We start from the raw sequence: 19,240 nt of genomic DNA, 5'->3' as shown, positions 1-19,240 counted from the left end.
GAGAGAGAGAAGCAGAGACACAGGCGGAGGGAGAAGCAGGCTCCATGCACCGGGAGCCTGATGTGGGATTCGATCCCGGGTCTCCAGGATCGTGCCCTAGGCCAAAGGCAGGCGCCAAACCGCTGCGCCACCCAGGGATCCCCAGAGTGTTTAAAATACAGTGTTCTGTACTTAAGGATTTTAATTTTTTTTTTTTGGATTTTAATTTTTTTTGATGTAAGGTGGTGCTTAGCATTTTAAATCGGTCTCTCCCGTCTCCCAATTCTTTTTTTTAAGCTCCACCCCCCCCCAATTTATTTAAATAATCTCTACATCCACCGTAGGGCTCAAACTCAAAACCATGATCTAAAATCACATGCTTGGGATCCCTGGGTGGCGCAGTGGTTTAGCGCCTGCCTTTGGCCCACGGCACGATCCTGGAGACCCGGGATGATTGAATCCCACGTCGGGCTCCCGGTGCATGGAACTTGCTTCTCCCTCTGCCTATGTCTCTGCCTCTCTGTCTCTCTCTCTCTCTGTGTGACTATCATTAAAAAAATAATAATAATAATAAAATAAAATACATGCTCTTCTGACTGAGCCAGCCAGGTGCCCCCTTGTTTCCCAATTCTTATATATAATTGCCTTAGTTACATAGCGCTATAGTAAAATCTATGTTTATTCTGTTAAGCCCCTTGAGGTAGGTGTTCTAGAAAACAAAAATAATTAGTCACATGGCTTAGAGCTAGGCTCAAGTGTTTGTATTAATAGGAGTGCCATCTTTAGCAAATGAAGGTATTTATAAAGTAATCCTGTAGTGAAATGGAAGGAGATCATTTGGGACATTTTATATAATCCTGATAAAATAAGGGATAATAGTAAATTTGTCCAATTAAAAAATAATTTCAAAGTTGAATGAATTTGAGCTTGTTTCTACAGTCAGGTTTATGATGGTTTTATGCTTGAAAAGCCTATGTACATTTTAATCATCTCCAAATTATTGATAGTTGACCTCAAAGGGAAGTCTCATTTGCACAAATAAGGGTGTTATATTTAAGACCTTTTTAGATCCATTCAAAGATTTAAAATGGAAATATTTAAGATTTACTTATCTTAGAACGAGAGGGTGCATAAGCAGGAAAAGGGGCAGAGGAGAGTTTTAAGATTTTATTTTTTACAAAAGATTTGATTTATTCATGAAGGACACAGAGAGCGAGGCAGAGACATAGGCAGAGGGAGAAGCAGGCTCCATGGAGGAAGCCAGACGTGGGACTCAATCTCTGGACCCTGGGATCATGCCTTGAGCCAAAGGCAGATGTTCAACCACTGAGCCACCCCAGGTGTCCCTAAGAGAGAGTGAGTGTGCACATATACAAGTAGAGGGAGGGCAGAGGGAGAGAATCTTCAAGTAGATTCCCCTGAGTACAGAGGTGACACAGGGCTCAATCCCAGGACTCATGCGATCTGACCTGAGCCAAAACCGAGAGTGACGCTCAATCGACTGCAATACCCAGGTGCCCCCAAATTGAAATATTTAAAGGTAATGGCTTTCTTCTTTTTTTTTCTTTTTAACAAACTGTAATAATTAACTTTCAAAAATTTGTAAATAATATTTGAGCCCAACAGTAAAAATAGTTATGTAAAAGTAATGATAAATGTTTATTTATTGTATAATTAATTATTTAGTTTTAAAAGATTTTATTTATTTATTCATGAGAGACAGAGAGAGAGAGAGAGAGAGAGAGAGAGAGGCAGAGACACAGGCAAAGGGAGAAACAGGCTCCATGCAGGGAGCCCGACGTGGGACTCGATCCCGGGTCTCCAGGATCAGACCCTGGGCTGAAGGCAGTGCTAAACCGCTGAGCCACCTGGGCTGCCCTATTCTTATTTTATTTTATTTTATTTTATTTTATTTTATTTTATTTTATTTTATTTTATTTTATTTTATTTATTTTATTTATTTCATTTCATTTCATTTCATTTCATTTATTTTATTTTATTTTATTTTATTTTATTTTATTTTATTTTATTTTATTTTATTTTATTATTTCATTATTTTATTTTATTTTTTTATATATAAATTTATTTTTTTTTTGGTGTTCAATTTGCCAACAGATAGAGTAACACCCAGTGCTCATCCCATCTAGTGCCCCCCCCTCAGTGCCCATCAGCCAGTCACCTCCACCCCCCCTAGTTTGTTTCCCAGAGTTAGGAGTCTCTCATGTTCTGTCTCCCTTTCTGATATTTCCCACTCATTTTTTCTCCCTTCCCCTTTAATCCCTTTCACTATTTTTTATATTCCCCAAATGAATGAGACCATATAATGTTTGTCCTTCTTCATTTATTTTTTAAAGATTTTACTTATTCATGAGAGACAGAGGGAGAGAGAGGCAGAGACATACACAGACTCCCTGCATGGAACCTGATGCAGGACTTGATCCCAGCACTCTGGGATCATGCCCTGAGCCAAAGGCAGACGCCCAACCACTGAGCTACCCAGGTGTCCCTGAAAAATGTTTATTTTTTATTTTATTTATTTATTTATTTTTAAAAGATTTTATTTATTCATGAGAGACACAGAGTGAGGCGCAGAGACACAGGCAGAGGGAGAAGCAGGCTCCATGCAGGGAGCCCGACGTGGGACTCGATCCTGGGACTCGTGGGACTCGATCCTGGGACTCCAGGATCACGCCCTGGGCTGAAGGTAGTGTTAAACCACTAAGCCTCCCGGGCTGCCCCCTGATAAATGTTTAATATGAGAATTTGTTTACATTGTAGCATTGTAAAGCATTACAGCTATCTCACATGCCACTAAAACATAGATGACAAGAGATGTGAGTTTTAATCCTTCTCTCAACCTGCCACTCAGGGCAGCCTGAGTGGCACAGCAGTTTAGTGCTGCCTGCAGCCCGGGGCATGATCCTGGAGACCCGGGATTGAGTCCCACGTCGGGCTCCCTGCATGGAGCCCGCTTCTCCCTCTGCCTGTGTCTCTGCCTCTCTCTGTCTCTCTCTGTGTCTCTATGAATAAATAAAATCTTAAAAAAAAAGAAAAAGAAAAGAACCTGCCACTCAGCCTATCATCACTTTGCACCAGTTAGTCACATCTTGTCCAGCCTTGCTACGCTCCTTGTTACATGTTTTATAAACTTCTACAGCTCCACTGAAGACTGACAGCTGCTCACCTTTCTTTCTTTTTCCTTTTTTTTAAAGATTTTATTCATTCATGAGATACAGAGGGGCAGAGATAAGCAGAGGGAGAAGTCCAATGCGGGACTTGATCCCAGGACCCCAGGATCACAACCTGAGCTAAAGACAGACATTCAACCCCTGACCCACCAAGGTGCCCCAGCTGCTCACTTTTTAGCAAACTCTTAAAGCAGATATGAGGTGATAGAATATCTCATCCACTGTGCTTATGCTAAATACTTGCTATTCGCCTGATGTTATCAGAAGGTAGACTGAGTTAGCTGCTCTATGAGACTGTCTTGAGGAAGATTCTTAATTCTCTGTGCTATCTCCTACCCATTAAAGATCTACCCTTTTGGGGAAGCTCTGGTTAGAAGATGCCCAAGTTTTACAAAAAGTAATTGCTGTTACTTTTTTTTTTTTTTAAGATTTTATTTATTTATTCATGAGAGACCCAGGGAGAGAGAGGCAGAGATATAGGCAGAGGGAGAAGCAGGCTCCATGCAGGGAGCTTGATGTGGGACTCTTTCCCAGCACTCCAGGATCACGCCCTGAGCTGAGCCCAACTGCTGAGCCACACAGGCATCCCCTAAAATTGCTATTACTTATCTTAAACTTTAAGTTTGTAAAAACTACTTTATAGTTCTAAAAATTAAAATACAATTGAGAGGGGCATCTGGGTGGCTCAGTGGTTGAGTGTCTGCCTTTGGCTCAGGGCGTGATCCCGGGGTCCTGGGATTGAGTCCTGCATCAGGCTCCCTATAGAGGAGCTTTATTTTAGTTTTGTAATGTAGAACAGACCCCATTTTTTTCTCTCCCTGATGATGTTTTGACAAGTGCAGGCCAGTGACTTGGTAGAATGAACCAGTATTTGGATATATTTGTTAAGAGTCTCATGTGTATTATAAATTTGTTCCTTTAACCTCTTTATTTCCTGGGAATTGATAGGTATGGAGGTATGGTTAGGCTTATGGTAATTATTTTTGGCAAGAATACGTCAAGGTGATAACTTCATATTGCATCACATCAGTAGACCTATATGTTGGGCAGTTTTACCATTAGTAATACATTTGGTTACTCATTTGGTTAAGGTAGTGACTGCCATAGCTGTATTGTAGGGCAGCCCAGGTGGCTCAGCGGCTTAGTGCCGCCTTCAGTACAGGGTGTATTGTAAAGGGACATTTTTTCTTTTCTAGTTAGTAGGTAATTTGTTTGCAAACGTCCCAGCACTCTTTCACCTGATGTTTTTTAGGCATTGGTAATTTTTGGCCTGAATCAACTTAAAAAAAAAAAAAGATTATTTTCGAGAAAGTGTGCTGCATGCACACGTGAGCGAGTGAGGGGAGGGGTAGAAGAAGGAAAGGAGAAAGAATCTCAAGCCAACTTCCTGCTGACTAGAGAGCCCGATGTAGGGCTTGATCCCACAACCATCAGATCACGATCTGGATGCTTAAACCAGCTAAACCACCCAGGCGCCCCAGTTGCCTGAATCAACTTTTATACAGGTTACAGGTGTTACAAAATGGTATCTTTATTTTTCTTTCCTACTTTTTCAATTTATTCGCTGGCATCTTTCAGTAAAAGGAGATCATCTTCTTTAAGTGTAATCATGGATTCAGGGATTCTCATTTACTGTATTCAGTTTTTTTTATGCTATGATTTGTTAGGACATTTTTACCCATAGTGTTTTACTGAAATTGCAGATTAAGTAACATATTGTTGTTTTAATCTTATATTTATGTTAGAATATTTAATTGTGTTAGTTTTTATTTTTTAAGATTTTATTTATTCATGAGAGACATAGGCAGAGGGAGAAGCAGCCTCCCTGTGAGGAACCCAATGTGGGACTCGATCCCAGGACCCTGGGATCACAATCTGAGCCAAAGGCAGACACTCAACCCTTGAGCCATCCAGGTGCCCTGTGTTAGATTTTTTATATCTGTACGTATATGAAGAACTTACAACATGTAGAAAGAAATTTGTGACACCAAATAATAAACTTGTGTATTCACTGGCATGCATTCAAAAATGATACATATTTTTTAAGATTCATTTATTTGAGAGAGGGTGTCTGTCATCTTGTGTGCAAGTTGGGGGAGGGGCAGGGGGAGAGAATCCCAAGCCAACTTTATGACCCATGAGATTATGACCTGAGCCAAAACCAAGAATCAGGCTCTTAACCAACTGAGCCATCCAGGTGCCCCCCAAAATGATATGTTTTGATAAATTAAGAATTTAGAATGTATTGGTTGACAATAGTAAAATATGCACATTATTTTGAATTTTGCTCCCCCTTTAGGCATTTCTTTTTCTTGTTCTTTCTCCTTTAGACATTTCTAAATGATGTTGCACTGGGGGCAAAATACACAATTGGTCATTGGTCATAATATAAGTCCTTTTTCGATGTCCAGATGGACCCAGAATTAAGTGAGACTGCCTTAAATTGGCTTTTGTATCTTTCTGACATATCCCTCTTGGATTTTTGAGTGTTTCCTTTTGTCACGGAATGGATGCAAACTCACCTTGTATTTATTTTCCTTATCCAGACTCTTGGAATTAGTCATTTTTCTAAGAAACCATTGCTTTTTAGTGTTCAGAAACCAAGATTTAGGAGTTACATGGGTGCATTGCTTTTGGGATATCATTGTTTCTCTCTAGGGCATATTTTTTTTTTTTTAAGATTTTATTTATTCATGAGACAAAGAGGCAGAGACATAGGCAGAGGGAGAAGCAGGCTCCCCGCAGTGGGGGTGGGGGTGGGGCTAATACGGGACTCAATTTGAGGACCCTGGGATCATCATTCAAGCCAAAGGCAGACGTTCACCCACTGAACCACCCAGGCGCCAGTAGGGTATGTTTTTAAAAAAATTGAGATATAGTTGACATACAAGTTTAAGGTGTGCCACATGATTTGTTACATTCATACCATTGTAGCATTAGCTAATACTCTGTCACTTCAAATGATTATTCTAGTGGTGATAACAATTAAGATCTAGTCTCTGGGACGCCTGGGTGGCTCCATGATTGAGCGTCTGCCTTTGGCCCAGGGTGTGATCCTGGAGTCCTGGGATTGGGTCCCACATCAGACTTCTGCATGGAGCCTGCTTCTCCCTCTGCCTGTGTGTCTGCCTTTCTCTCTGTGTCTCTCATGAATAAATCTTTTTTTTTTTTTCTAGTCTCTTAGCAGGTTTAATGTTTATAATACAGTTTTGTTGTATATAATCACTGTATTGTGTATTAGATCTCCAAGACTTACCTACAAATCACAAGTTTGTACCCTTAAACACTCATGTCTTCACTTCCTGGTGACTATTCACTATGACTATATGACTATATGACTATTTCACTCTGCTTTTTTTTGTTTGTTTTTAATTTTATTTTTATTTATTGACAGCACAAGCAGGAGGAATGACAGGCAGAGGCAGAGGGAGAAGCAGGCTCCCTGTGCAGCAGGGAGCCTGATGCGGGGCTGGATCCCAGGACCCTGGGATCATGAACCGAGACAAAGGCAGACAGACACTAACCTACTGAGCCACCCAGGTGCCCCTCACTCTGTTTTGTCATTTGGTACTTAAATTATTTATTTTGTTTTTGAGGTAGAGTCAACATAGAGCACTATAATAGTTTCAGGTGTACAACATAATGATTCAGTATTTCTGTATATTGTGAAATGAACACTAATAAATCTAGTTAACATCTACCACTATCCAGGAATACCTGGGTGGCTTAGTTAAGTGTCCGGTTCTTGGTCTCAGCTCAAGTCTTTGATCTCAGGATATGAGTTCAAACCCTGCATTGGGTTCCATGCTGGGCTCCACACTGGGCTTGGAGCCTACTTGAAAACAACAATAAGAACAACAACAACAAATTTACCACCACCCATAGATAGAAGAATTTTTTATTCCTTGTGATGAGAACTTTTAAGATTTACTCTTTAATCACCATGCCATACATTATATCTTTGAGACTTACTGATCATAATTGAAAGTTAATCTGTTGACCACCTTCATCATTTCACCACCCCCATCCCTATACACCCCCCTTCCCCACCTCTGGTAACCACAATATGTTTTCTGTTTCAGAGTTGTTTTTAAGATTCCACATATAACCGATATACAGTATTTGTCTTATTCTGTCTGATTTATCTCAGCATAATACACTCAAGGCCATCCATGTGGTCACAAATGACCGTATTTTTCCCCCATGGCTGAAAAGTATTCCAGTGTATATATGCACCACATCTTTTCCATTCATTTGTTGACACTTAGATTGTTTCCATATATTTTTTTAAGATTTTATTTTTAAGTAATCTTTCTACCCAATGTGGGGCTTGAACTCTGAACCCCGAAATCTACACGTTCCACCAACTGAGCCAGCCACGCATCCAGGTTGTTTTCATATCTTGGTTATTGTGAATAATGTTGCAGTAAACATGGGAGTGCATGTATCTTTTCAGTAACCTGTTTTCATTACCTTTGGATATGTACCCAGAAATGGAATTACTGGGTTCTGTGGTAGTTGTATTATTAATTATTATTGTGTTTTTAAAGTCGGCTCCATGCCCAATGTGGGGTTTGAACTCACAACCCTGAGATCAAGAGTCATATGCTCTACTGATTGAGCCAGACACCTCTATTTTTAATTTTTTGAGGATCTATACTGTTCTCCATAGTGGTAGAACCACTTTAGAGTCCAAACAGCAGTACATAGGGGTTCCCTTTTCTCCATGTCCTCTCTAGCCCTTTTCTTGTTGTAGCCATTCTTACAGGTGTTAGATGGTGTTTTATCCTGGTTTTGGTGTGCATTTCCCTGTTGATTAGTGATGTTGAGCACCTTTGCAGATGTATTTGGGAAAAAGACATCTTTTGGTTTTCTGCCCATTTTTTAATTGGATTGTGATTTTTTTTTTAAGATTTTTATTTATTTATTCGTGAGAGACAGAGAGGCAGACACACAGGCAGAGGGAGAAGCAGGCTCCATGCAGGGAGCCCGATGTGGGACTTGATCCCGGGTCTCCAGGATCAGGCCCTGGGCTGAAGGTAGCGCTAAACCGTTGAACCACCCGGGCCGCCCAGATTGTGATTTTTAAGATTTTTTTTTTTTAAGATTTTTATTTATTTATTCATAGAGAGAGAGAGAGAGAGAGAGAGAGAGAGAGGGAGGGAGGCAGAGACACAGGCAGAGGGAGAAGCAGGCATCATACAGAGAGCCCGACGTGGGACTCGATCCAGGGTCTCCAGGATCAAGCCCTGGGCTGCAGGCAGCACTAAACCACTGCGCCACCAGGGCTGCCCCAGATTGTGATTTTTAAAAAAGATTTTATTTATTTGACAACAGAACACAAACAGGGAGAGTAGGAGAGGAAGAAGCAGGCTACTCACTGAGCAGGGAGCCCGATGTGGGGCTTGATCCCAGGACCTTGGGATTATGATCTGAGCCAAAGGCAGAAGCTTAACCAACTGAGCCACCCAGGTGCCCCTGGATTGTGACTTTTTTTGTTGTTACTGAGTTGTAGGAATTTTTTTTTAATTAAAAAAAGGGGTGTATTCACCCTTTATTTGGTACATGTTTTGCAAATATTCTCTCTCATTCTGTAGATTGCCTTTTCATTTGGTCAATTGTTTCCTTTGTGCAGAAGCTTTTAATTTTGTTGTAGTTGCGTTTGTTATTTTTTTCTTTGGTTGTTTGTGTTTTTGGCATCATGTCCAAAAAAAATCATTGCCAAGACTGGCCCTGAAAAGTATCCTTTGTGTGTTTTCTTCTAGGAATTCTTTTTTAAAGATTTTATTTATTTATTCATGAGAGAGAGAGAGGCAGAGACATAGGCAGAGGGAGAAGCAGGTTTCATGCAGGAAGCCCCATGCGGGACCAGACCCTGGGACTCCGGGATCATGCCCTGAGCCATCCAGGTGTCCTTCTTCTAGGAATTTTTTTGGTATCAGGTCTTTTGTTTAGTTTTGAGTTAATTTTTGTGAGTGGTGTTAGGATAGAGGTCTGTTTTCATTTTTCTGCGTGTATTTATCCAGTTTCCCCAGCACCATTTTAAGACACTGTCCTTTCCCCATAGGTTGTTATTGCTTCCCTTATCAAGTTTTTAGTTGACTGTATATACTCTCTATTCTTTTTTTTTTTTAAGGTTTTATTTATTTAGTCATGAAAGAGAAGGAAGTAGAGATATAGGTAGAAGGAAAAGTAGGCTCCATGCAGGAAGCCTGATGTGGGACTCAATCCTGCGACTCCAGTATTGGCACCCTGGGCTGAAGGCAGGCGCTCAACCGCTGAGCCACCCAGGTGTCCCCCTGGTTTTGTTCTTATGTCTCATGATTGCTTTGGCTCTTGAGGATCTTTTATAGTTCCATACCAATTTAGGACTTTTGTTTTTCTATTTATGTGAAAAATGCCATTGGAATTTTCACAGGGTTTTTTTTTTAATTTTTTTTAATTTTTTATTTATTTATGATAGTCACACAGAGAGAGAGAGAGGGAGGCAGAGACATAGGCAGAGGGAGAAGCAGGCTCCATGCACCGGGAGCCCGACGTGGGATTCGATCCCAGGTCTCCAGGATCACGCCCTGGGCCAAAGGCAGGCGCCAAACCGCTGCGCCACCCAGGGATCCCTTCACAGGGTTTTTGTCGAATCTACATGGCTTTGGGTGGTGTGGACATTTAATTTAAATTTTTTTTTTAAATTACTAATTTTTAGAGAGGGAGAGAGAATTTTAAGCAGGCACCATGCCCACCAGAGAGCCTGATGCAGGCTCCATCTCACAATCCTGAGATCATGACCTGAGCTGAAATCAAGAGTCATATGCTTAACTCTGAGTGATGTGGACATTTTAAAGAGTATTAACTATTAAAAAAAAAAAAGAGTATTAACTATTCTAACCCATTAACATATGTCTTTCCATTTGTGTCATTTTTTTTTTTTGAAGATTTTATTTATTCATGAGAGACAGAGAGGTAGACACATAGGCAGAGGGAGAAGCAGGCTCCCTCTGGGTGGTTGTTTGTGTCATATTTGATTTCTTTCAACAAAGTCTTGTAGTTTCATTGTATACTCTAGGGCTTTCATTAGACTCAACTAAGAAATTATTTTTGTTTTTAGATGTATTTATTTATTTATTTGAGAGAGAGAGCTTGTGGGAGCCAGGGGGATGGTCATAGGGAGAGAATTTTTTTTTTTTAAAGATTTATTTATTTTTTAATAAGAGACACAGAGAGAGAGAGAGAGAGAGAGAGCGAGCGGCAGAGACACAAGCAGAGCGAAAAGCAGGCTCCATGCAGAGAACCTGATGTGAGTCTCGATCCCGGGACTCCAGGACCACAACCCGGGTCGAAGGCAGGTGCAAACTACTGAGCCACCTGGGGATCCCCACAGGGAGAGAATCTTAAGCAGACTCCTAACTGAGCTGGGAGCCTGTGGCTAGCCAATCTCTCCACCTGAGATCATGACCTGAGCCAAAATGAAGAGTCTGACGCTTAACTGAGCCACCCAGGAGCCCCTAAAGAGTTGCTTTTTAGTCTTTTACTTTACTTTTTCCTTTTGCTAAGATAGACTTCCCTGAAAATCTGTGTCCTTGGAGTTCTTGAGGCAAAAAGAACTTCTATATCTGGAGGGATATTCTATTTATTTTGAATTTTAGGAAAGGTTGTACAGTTAATACTATTGTTAACAGTCCGATGAGTCCTCTTTGCTTGTAAACTTTTTTTTTTTTAAAGATTTATTTATTTATTCATTCAGAGAGAGTGAGAGAGAGGCAGAGACACAGGCAGAGGGAGAAGCAGGCTCCATGCAGGAAGCCTGATGTGGGATTCAATCCTGGGTCTCCAGGATCACACCCCAGCTGCAGGCGGTGATAAACCGCTGTGCCACCGGGGCTGCCCTTTGCTTGTAAACTTATAGTAGGCCCTCAAAGTTGGATGTCTTACTAGTCAGATATAGAAAATATGCTATGAATAGAATGTGAAGGAGACTTCTCTAAGATTTAGAACAGGCTAGTTTAGTTGCAAGTAATGGATAGATACAAACAATTCATGTGTTATTTAGAATGAACAAAACATCTTGGCACATTTTCAAGCTCCTCCTCTTTTTTAAAATTTTTTTAAAAATTTATTTATTCATGAAAGACAGGGGGAGAGAGAGAGGCCAAGACACAGGCAGAGGGAGAAGCAGGCTCCATGCAGGGAGCCTGACGTGGAACTCGATCCCGGGTCTCCAGGATCACGCCCTGGGCTGCAGGCGGCGCTAACCTGCTGAGCCACCCGGGCTGCCCGCTCCTTCTCTTTTTTTAGGGAGCATGTGGAGTGATACCATAGGTTGAACTTTTGCTTTGTATAAAGTTGAAACACCAAAACAATGTAGTGTTTCTAATTTGTTTAGAAATTGTTAAAGGTAAAGGTTTTACTGTCTCTAAGAGAGCCTTTTAATCTTTGTGAATTTTCAGGATGCCTGGGTGGCTCAGCAGTTCAGCTTCTGCCTTCGGCTCAGGGTGTGATCCTAGAGTGCTGGGATCGAGTCCCACGTCGGGCTCTCTGCGTGGAGCCTGCTTCTCCCTCTGCCTGTGTCTCTGCCTCTCTCTCTCTCTCTGTGTCTATGAATAAATAAATAAAATCTTTGTGAATTTTCTGATTATAATGAAATTTGGGGATTTTAGAACATGAAGCTTTGCATAAGTTCAGCTCCTTGTTTTTAAAGATTTTTGTGTTTCATCAGCGGTACTTGGTGAATTCCTAAGAAAAACTTGTGGTTCTCTCCCCTCCTTTTTTTTTCCTCCGCCCCTTTTTTAAATACAGAATAGTTTTTCTGACTCAGCCCCAGGTTGGAATTAAACAGATAAGCATCCTGTCATTTTCTGCTTAGGGCTTCCTTTTCTAAATCTTAGTAATATTTTCAACCATGTGGGAAGGAATTTGCGTTCTGAAGCTCTTACTTGCATTTATGACAGCCATTTAAAACCTAAAACATACACCCTAAGGTACAGCTTTAGGGCCAAACTATCATACTTGATTCTGAAGTGTAGTACACAAGGAGTAAAGTCAATAAATGAAATCTTAAAAGTAGGTTGTAGATGGTATGTGTAGAGGAACTGAAAATGTCAGATGAGTTTCTTTCCATTAGTCCTAATTTTAAGTACTTTCCTCCTATTTCTAAAGAGTATAGTATAAGCAATCATTTTCAAGTAGATAAAATAGAAATCCATATATTATAGGTTGTCTTGCTAAACTGCAACTTTTTTGAGGGGGGATATTTCCTTCTTATACTGGCCCTACCTAATTTTCTAACTTGGCATCTTCTTCTGTAACTAGTGGTCGAGACATCTTGAATTTTTTTTTTTTTTAGTCCTTTGTGGTCTTTCAGGTATTAAGTTGGAGAGACGACGGCTATTCAACTCTTCTTCTCTACATAAAAAAAACTAATTTAAAAATCTGATTTTTCTTTTCTTTTATTTTAAAAAAACAGGTGCCATGTTTCAGAACAGAGTAATACCCCTGGTAAAGAAGAACTGAAGACACTGTACAGACATCAGATATAGGCTAATTACAAAGAAAGCATTAACCTGCCTCTGAGGTGACTAAAGGGGAATAATGGTGATTTTGCGCCGGGCTCGGCCGCCTGCTTCCGCCCCAACCAGCAATGAATCTTGACTCGCTCTCGCTGGCCTTGTCTCAAATCAGCTACCTGGTGGACAATTTAACCAAGAAAAACTACCGAGCCAGCCAGCAGGAAATACAGCATGTAAGTAAACTTAGAAAACAAGTGCCATTAGAGGAATGAGTATACAGTAGAAAGAAGGTTCTCCTCAGCTTTAATATATAAAATATTTTGTCCCAATCTATTTTTTTTTTTAAGATTTTATTTATTCCTGAGACACACAGAGAGGGGCAGAGACACAGATAGGAGGGAGAAGCAGGCTCCTTGTGGGGAGGCAGATGCGGGACTCGATCGCCAGACTGGGGATCATGCCTTGGTGGGTGGAAGGCAGATCCTCAACCGCTGAGCCACCCAGGCATCCTTTTTTTTTTTCTTTAAGATTTTGTTCATTTATTTGACATAGAGACCGTGCATGCGTACACAAGCAAGTGGCAAGCAGGAGAGGGAGAAGCAGACTCCCTGCTGAGCAGGGAGCGATGCCTAACTGAGCCACCCAATTGCCCCCTCAATTTTTCCTTTTTTTTTAATAGATTTTATTTTTATCCATGAGACACACACACACACACACACACACATACAGACACGCAGAGACAGGCAGAAGTAGAAGCAGGCTTCATGCAGGGAGCCTGACGTGGGACTCGATCCCGGGTCTCCAGGATCATGCCCTGGGCCAAAGGCAGGCGCCAAACTACTGAGCCACCCAGGAATCCCCCTCAATTTTTTCTTTAAAGGAGCCACAGATTTAAATTTTTCTATAAAAATTATGAAATGTCTGGTTTGTTTTGGCTTAGTCTCATTTTTTTCTTATCTATGTTTTACTATTTTTTATTTTTTAAAAATATTTATTTATTCATGAGAGACAGAGAGAGAGGCAGAGATACACAGGCAGAGGGAGAAAGAAGGAGGCCCCATGCAGGGAGCCCGATGCGAGACTTGATCCCAGGTCCCCAGGATCACGCCCCAGGCTGAAGGTGGCGCTAAACTGCTGAGCCACCGGGACTGTCCTTATCTATGTTTTAAAATTAAGATGTACTTCACAAACTTAAAATTTACCCTTATAATGAATGTGCAGTTTGGTAGTTTTTAGTGGATTTACTAAGTTACTTAATCATCACCATCTAACTCCAGAATGTTTTCATCACCTCGAAAAGAAATACTTGAATCTGTTAGCAGTTGCTCTCCCATTTCCTTCTCCCTCCAGACCCTGGCAACCACTGATCTTTCTGCTTTTATGGATTTGCCTTTCTGGACATTTCATATAAATGCAATCATACCAGATGTGGCCTTTTGTGTCTGCCTTCTTTCACTTAGCACAGTGCTTTCAAGATTCATCTGTCTCGTGGGGGCACCTAGGTGGTTCAGTCACTTAAATGTCCAACTTTCAGCTCAGGTCATGATCTCAGGATCATGAGATTGAGCCACACGTGGGGCTCTGCACTGAGTGTGGACCCTGCTTGAGATTCTCTTCCTTAACTCTTCCTTCCCCCCCTTTAAGATGTTTCATCCATGTTGGGAGTCTGTGCCAGTACTTCATTCCTTTTTATGAGTAATAATACTGTATGAATATTATTTATAATAATGAACAAATAGTTCTGTGGATATTTTACATTTTGTTTATTAAGTTGGATATTTAATTTATTTCCATTTTGTGGCTATTAAGAGTTTCAACATTTGTTTATGAGTTCTTGGATCTTTGTTTTCAATTTTTGAGATATATAATAAAGAATGGAATTGATGGGTTATATGGTAACACTAACTTTCTGAAGAACTACTAGACTTTTCACTCGATCACTTTTCAATTCCACAAGTAGTTTACCAGGGTTCCAATTTTTCCTTATCCTTACTAACACTTGTTATTTTATGTCTTTGTACCCATTCTAATGAGTGTGGACAAGTACATTGTTTGGTAGTGTGGCTAATACTGTTGAACATCTTTTCCCATGCTCCTCTTTGGAGAAGTGTTCAATTCAAATCTTTTGCCTCAGTGTTTTCACTGTTGACCTTCAATTTTAAAAAACCTTGTTCTCAAGTATAGTTTTGACTTGTTGAGCATTTCATGCCCCCCCCCCCCTTTTTGGGGGAAGAATAGAGACATTAGATATAGAGAGAGGCAGAGACATAGGCAGAGAGAGAAACAGGCTCCCTGCATGGGACTCCAGGATCACACCCTGAGTTGAAGGCTGATTTTCAACTGCTGAGCCACCCAGGTGTCCCTCATGCAATGTTTATGAAAGTTAAATAGTATACTGTATCTTAGTTTTAGTGATGGTACCCTTTTCTTATTAATAAATCAAATGGAGAGATGCATGCATGGGTGGCTTAGTGGTTGAGCATCTGCCTCTGGCTCAAGTTGTGAACCTGGGATCCTGGGATTGAGTCCCACATCGGGCTCCGTGCAGGGAACCTGCTTTTCCCTCTGCCTATCTGCTCCTATCTCTCTCTCATGAATTAAACAAACAAGATCTTTAAAAAATAAATCAAATGGAGTTCCATACTTAGAATTGTATATGTTGTTAAATTAAAACTTATACTAGTTGTGTGATAGTAGTAGGTAGCTTTTCCGAGCTTTATTTTCCTCATCTGCAAAATAAGGATAAAAATAAAATTTGTCTGACATCCTTGTTAGGAATAAATGAAGTTAAGAAGAGCACCTAGGGGCAGCCCAGGTGGCTCAGCGGTTTAGCACCACCTTCAGCCCAGGGCCTGGAGACCCAGGATCAAGTCCCACGTTGGGCTCCCTGCATGGAGCCTGCTTCTCCCTCTGCCTGTGTCTCTGCCTCTCTCTCTCTCTCTCTCTCTCTCTCTCTCTCTGTCTGTCTCTCATGAGTGAATAAATAAAATCTTTAAAAAAAAAAAAAGCACCTAATACAGTTCCTGTCATAAGCATTATTTTAAAAAAATACGAATTCTCCTTTCTCTCTGTTACAAATTACATTTGTTATATAAGGTGGGTAGTATATAAGTACAAGCTTTTAAGTGAAACAGGTGCCTAATTATTTCAGGTAAATAAATATAAGAGTTTGTATGGTAAGTTTTTTCTCTTTTCCTTGTTTTTGGGATATGTAGAGGTTGTGGTTTAACTTTATTTTTATTTTTTATTTATTTTATTATTTTTTTATTTAAAAGATTTTATTTGTTCATTTGAGAGATAGGGAGAGAGAGTACAAGTGGGGAAAGGGAGAAGCAGACCCCGCTGCACCAGGAGCCTGATGTGGGGGCTTGATCCCAGGACCTGGTGATCATGACCTGAGCTAAAGGCAGGTGCTTAACCATCTGAGCCACCCAGGTGCCCTAATTTTATTTTTAAAATAGATCATCTATTAACCTGATTACCCCAGCTACTCGTTTTTTCTTTGCCCATAAGCAATTGATGTTTTCTGTTTCTTAACTGTTCTTTCGAAGATACTTGCACATAGAAAACAGTAGAATATTATTCTGATAAAGCTGAACCATGTTAAACAAAATTATTCTTAAAAAGTTTAAAAATGAAAATAGTAAAATATTTTCCATCCTTTTTTCATATGTTGGCGTATGATAGTTTTCTGTATCTTGGGTTTTTTCTTTTCTAACTTACCAGTCTGTCTTAGAAATGATTCCTTGCGAGCCTGGCTGGCTTAGTTGGTAGAGCATCTGACTCTGGATCTTAGGGGAGTGAATTTGAGCTCGGTTGAACATGCCTTTCAAAAAAAAAAAAAAAGAAAAAGAAGAAAATAAAGTACTCCTTATTCTATACGTAAGATGTTTCTTTTAAGGCAGTGTAGGACACCATTACATGGATGATCATAATTTATTTCTCTATTGATTGACATTTAGGTTATATACTTTTTTTTTTTAAGATTTTTAAAATTTATTCGAGGCGGGGGGGGGAGACGTGTGAGAAGCAGGCTCCACCCAGGGAGCCCGATGTGGGACTCGGTCCTCGGGCTCCAGGATCATGCCCTGGGCTCAAGGCAGGCGCTAAACTGCTGAGCCACCAGGGATCCCTGTATACTTTGTTTTTGCTATTGACATTGCTGTTACAACATTTTTTTTACATGTGTGTGAGCTTATTTGTAGAATAAATTCTTAGAAATTCAAACTTGGGTCACTCTTTTCTAATGGAAAAGCTCAGTTCTTGGAATTACTCAGTACTTATTTTTTCTTTTCATGTAGTTCAGCGTATGTAGTATATTGAAATATCAGCTTTGTATGCTTGTAGGGTTTATTGCAATTGATGCTGCTTTGATGAATTATAGTGGTTAAGTTCATTGTTCTTTTTTTTTTTAAGATTTTGTTTATCCATTCATGAGAGACACAGAGAGAGGCAGAGACACAGGCAGAGAGAGAAGCAGGCTTCACACAGGGAGCCTGATGTGGGACTTGATCCCGGGTCTCCAGGATCAGGCCCTGGGCTGAAGCCGGCGCTAAACCTCTGAGCCACCCGGGCTCAGGGGTCCTTTGATTAGAGAACAAAATCTAATATCAATCTGAATTTTAGGGCCCTTTAAGTCCTTCTAAATCTTGGAATTCCCATTTTGGAGAAATAAATCCAATAATATCTCATTAGTGAAGACTTACCCCTTTTCGTCTTTATTTGGAATAATTTTCAGGATAAATTCTGAAAGCTGTGTTGGTCAGAATGTGACCTGACAATTTCATGCAGCTACGATTTAAGCATCTGCTGTGTACCACACATTTATTATTCAAAAAAAATTTTTAAGCCTTTATTTGAGAGAAAGCTAGAGTGCTGGATGGAGCTGGAGGAGGGGCAAAGGGGGAGGGAGGATACAGGGACATATGGACTCCATGCTGAGCTTCTGATTCAGGGCTTGATCTCATGACCCTGAGGTAATGACCTGAGCCAAAATCAAGAGTTGGATGCTTAACTGAGCCACCCATGTGCCCCCTACTGTCACATCTTTTTTATTTTTTAATTTATTTTTTTGTTGTCACATCTTCTTAAAAAAAATATTTACTCATCAGAGATAGCGAGAGGGAGCAGAAGGCTCCCTCTGGGGAGCCTGATGTGGGACTCAATCTTAGGACCCTGGGATCATGCCCTTGAACTGAAGGCAGACACTTAACCACTAAGCCACTCAGGTGTCCCCCCCCCCCCCCCGTCACATCTTTAAAAAAAGAGCTATGGGTTCTGTGGGTGACTGAGTTGGTTAAACGCGCGGTTCAGGTCATGATCTCAGGGAGGTGAGAAGGAACCCCATGTGGGTGCTCTGCACTGGTTGTGGAGCCTGCTTGGAATTCTCTTTCCCTCCCCCTTAGTCTTTCCCCAGCTCGTTTGGGCATGTGTACATTCTCTCTCTAAAAAAAAAATGCACGGGATCCCTGGGTGGCACAGCGGTTTGGCGCCAGCCTTTGGCCCAGGGCGCGATCCTGGAGACCCGGGATCGAATCCCATGTCGGGCTCCCGGTGCATGGAGCCTGCTTCTCCCTCTGCCTATGTCTCTGCCTCTCTCTCTCTATCATAAATAAATAAAAATTAAAAAAAAAAAGAAATTGTTAAAAAAAATGCACAATAATTTTTAAACATGTAATATCTAGTTAATACTCAAATTTCCTCTTTTGCCTCATCTAAAAATTTTTATAACACTTGGGCTTGAATTAGGATCCAAATAAAATAAATGTTTGTTGCATTGGCCCTTAATAAATTTCTTTTAAAATCTGTGGTTTTTGGGACACCTAGGTGGTTCATTGTTTGAACATTTGCCTTTGGCTCTGGTTGTGATTCCAGGATCCTGGGATGGAGTTGGGGCTCCCCACAGGGAGCCTCTTTCTCCCTCTGCCTATGTCTGTGCTTCTCTCTGTGTGTCTCATGAATAAATAAAATCTTAAAAAAAGGAAAAAAAGTCTTCATTTGCAGGAAATAACATACTCAAGTGTCTAGCATCAAACCAGTAAAAAAAATATGAATAGGAATGGGCAAAATGGGTGAAAGGGAGCAGGAAATAGAGTTCCAGTTATGGAATGAGTAAGTCACAGGAATGAAAGATCTAGAATATAGTCAATAATATGGTAGTAATGTTATATGGTGACAGATGGTAGCAACACTTGGGTGGCATAGCAGAACATGGAATTGTCAGATCACTATGTCGTACTGTCAACCATACTTTGATAAAAAATATATAAATAACAAAAATAATTATGGTAAGATGTTAAATTGCTGAATCTAGGCAGTAGTTATACAGCTGTTCACTGTACTACTATGATTTTTCTATACATGTGAAATTTTTCTTGATAAAACTGGGAATGAGGGGCATGTGTTACTTTTTAACTAAAGGAGGGACTACAAGCATGTGATGTGATTTCCAAAGACTTGTTTTCTTTTTTTAGAATTTTATTTAGAGAGAGAGAAAGAGAGAGCAAGAACACAAGAAAGAGAGCAAGGGAGAAAGTGTGGAGGGGGAGGGGCAGAGGAAGAGGGAGAGAA

The 19,240-nt window shown here is 40.5% G+C and overlaps 1 protein-coding gene across 7 annotated transcripts in view; it reads left to right on the top strand.

Moving 5' to 3' along the window:
* The window catches only part of CNOT1 (CCR4-NOT transcription complex subunit 1), a 101,774-nt gene that overhangs the window by 12,599 nt on the left and 69,935 nt on the right, over positions 1-19,240 (top strand). For 6 of the 7 annotated variants that reach the window (XM_055332712.1, XM_055332709.1, XM_055332713.1 and 3 more), the window contains exon 2: positions 12,628-12,903. In XM_055332712.1, coding sequence (XP_055188687.1) covers positions 12,802-12,903 — 102 coding nt within the window. In that variant the 5' untranslated portion in view covers positions 12,628-12,801. Of the gene's footprint in view, positions 1-2,533; positions 2,684-12,627; positions 12,904-19,240 lie in introns of all 7 variants that reach the window. The other variant, XM_055332708.1, reaches the window with a different exon arrangement.

The sequence above is a fragment of the Nyctereutes procyonoides genome, unplaced genomic scaffold (assembly GCF_905146905.1).
Source record: "Nyctereutes procyonoides isolate TBG_1078 unplaced genomic scaffold, NYPRO_anot_genome, whole genome shotgun sequence".
NCBI lineage: Eukaryota > Metazoa > Chordata > Mammalia > Carnivora > Canidae > Nyctereutes > Nyctereutes procyonoides.
This window is presented reverse-complemented; position numbering and strand designations above follow the sequence as displayed.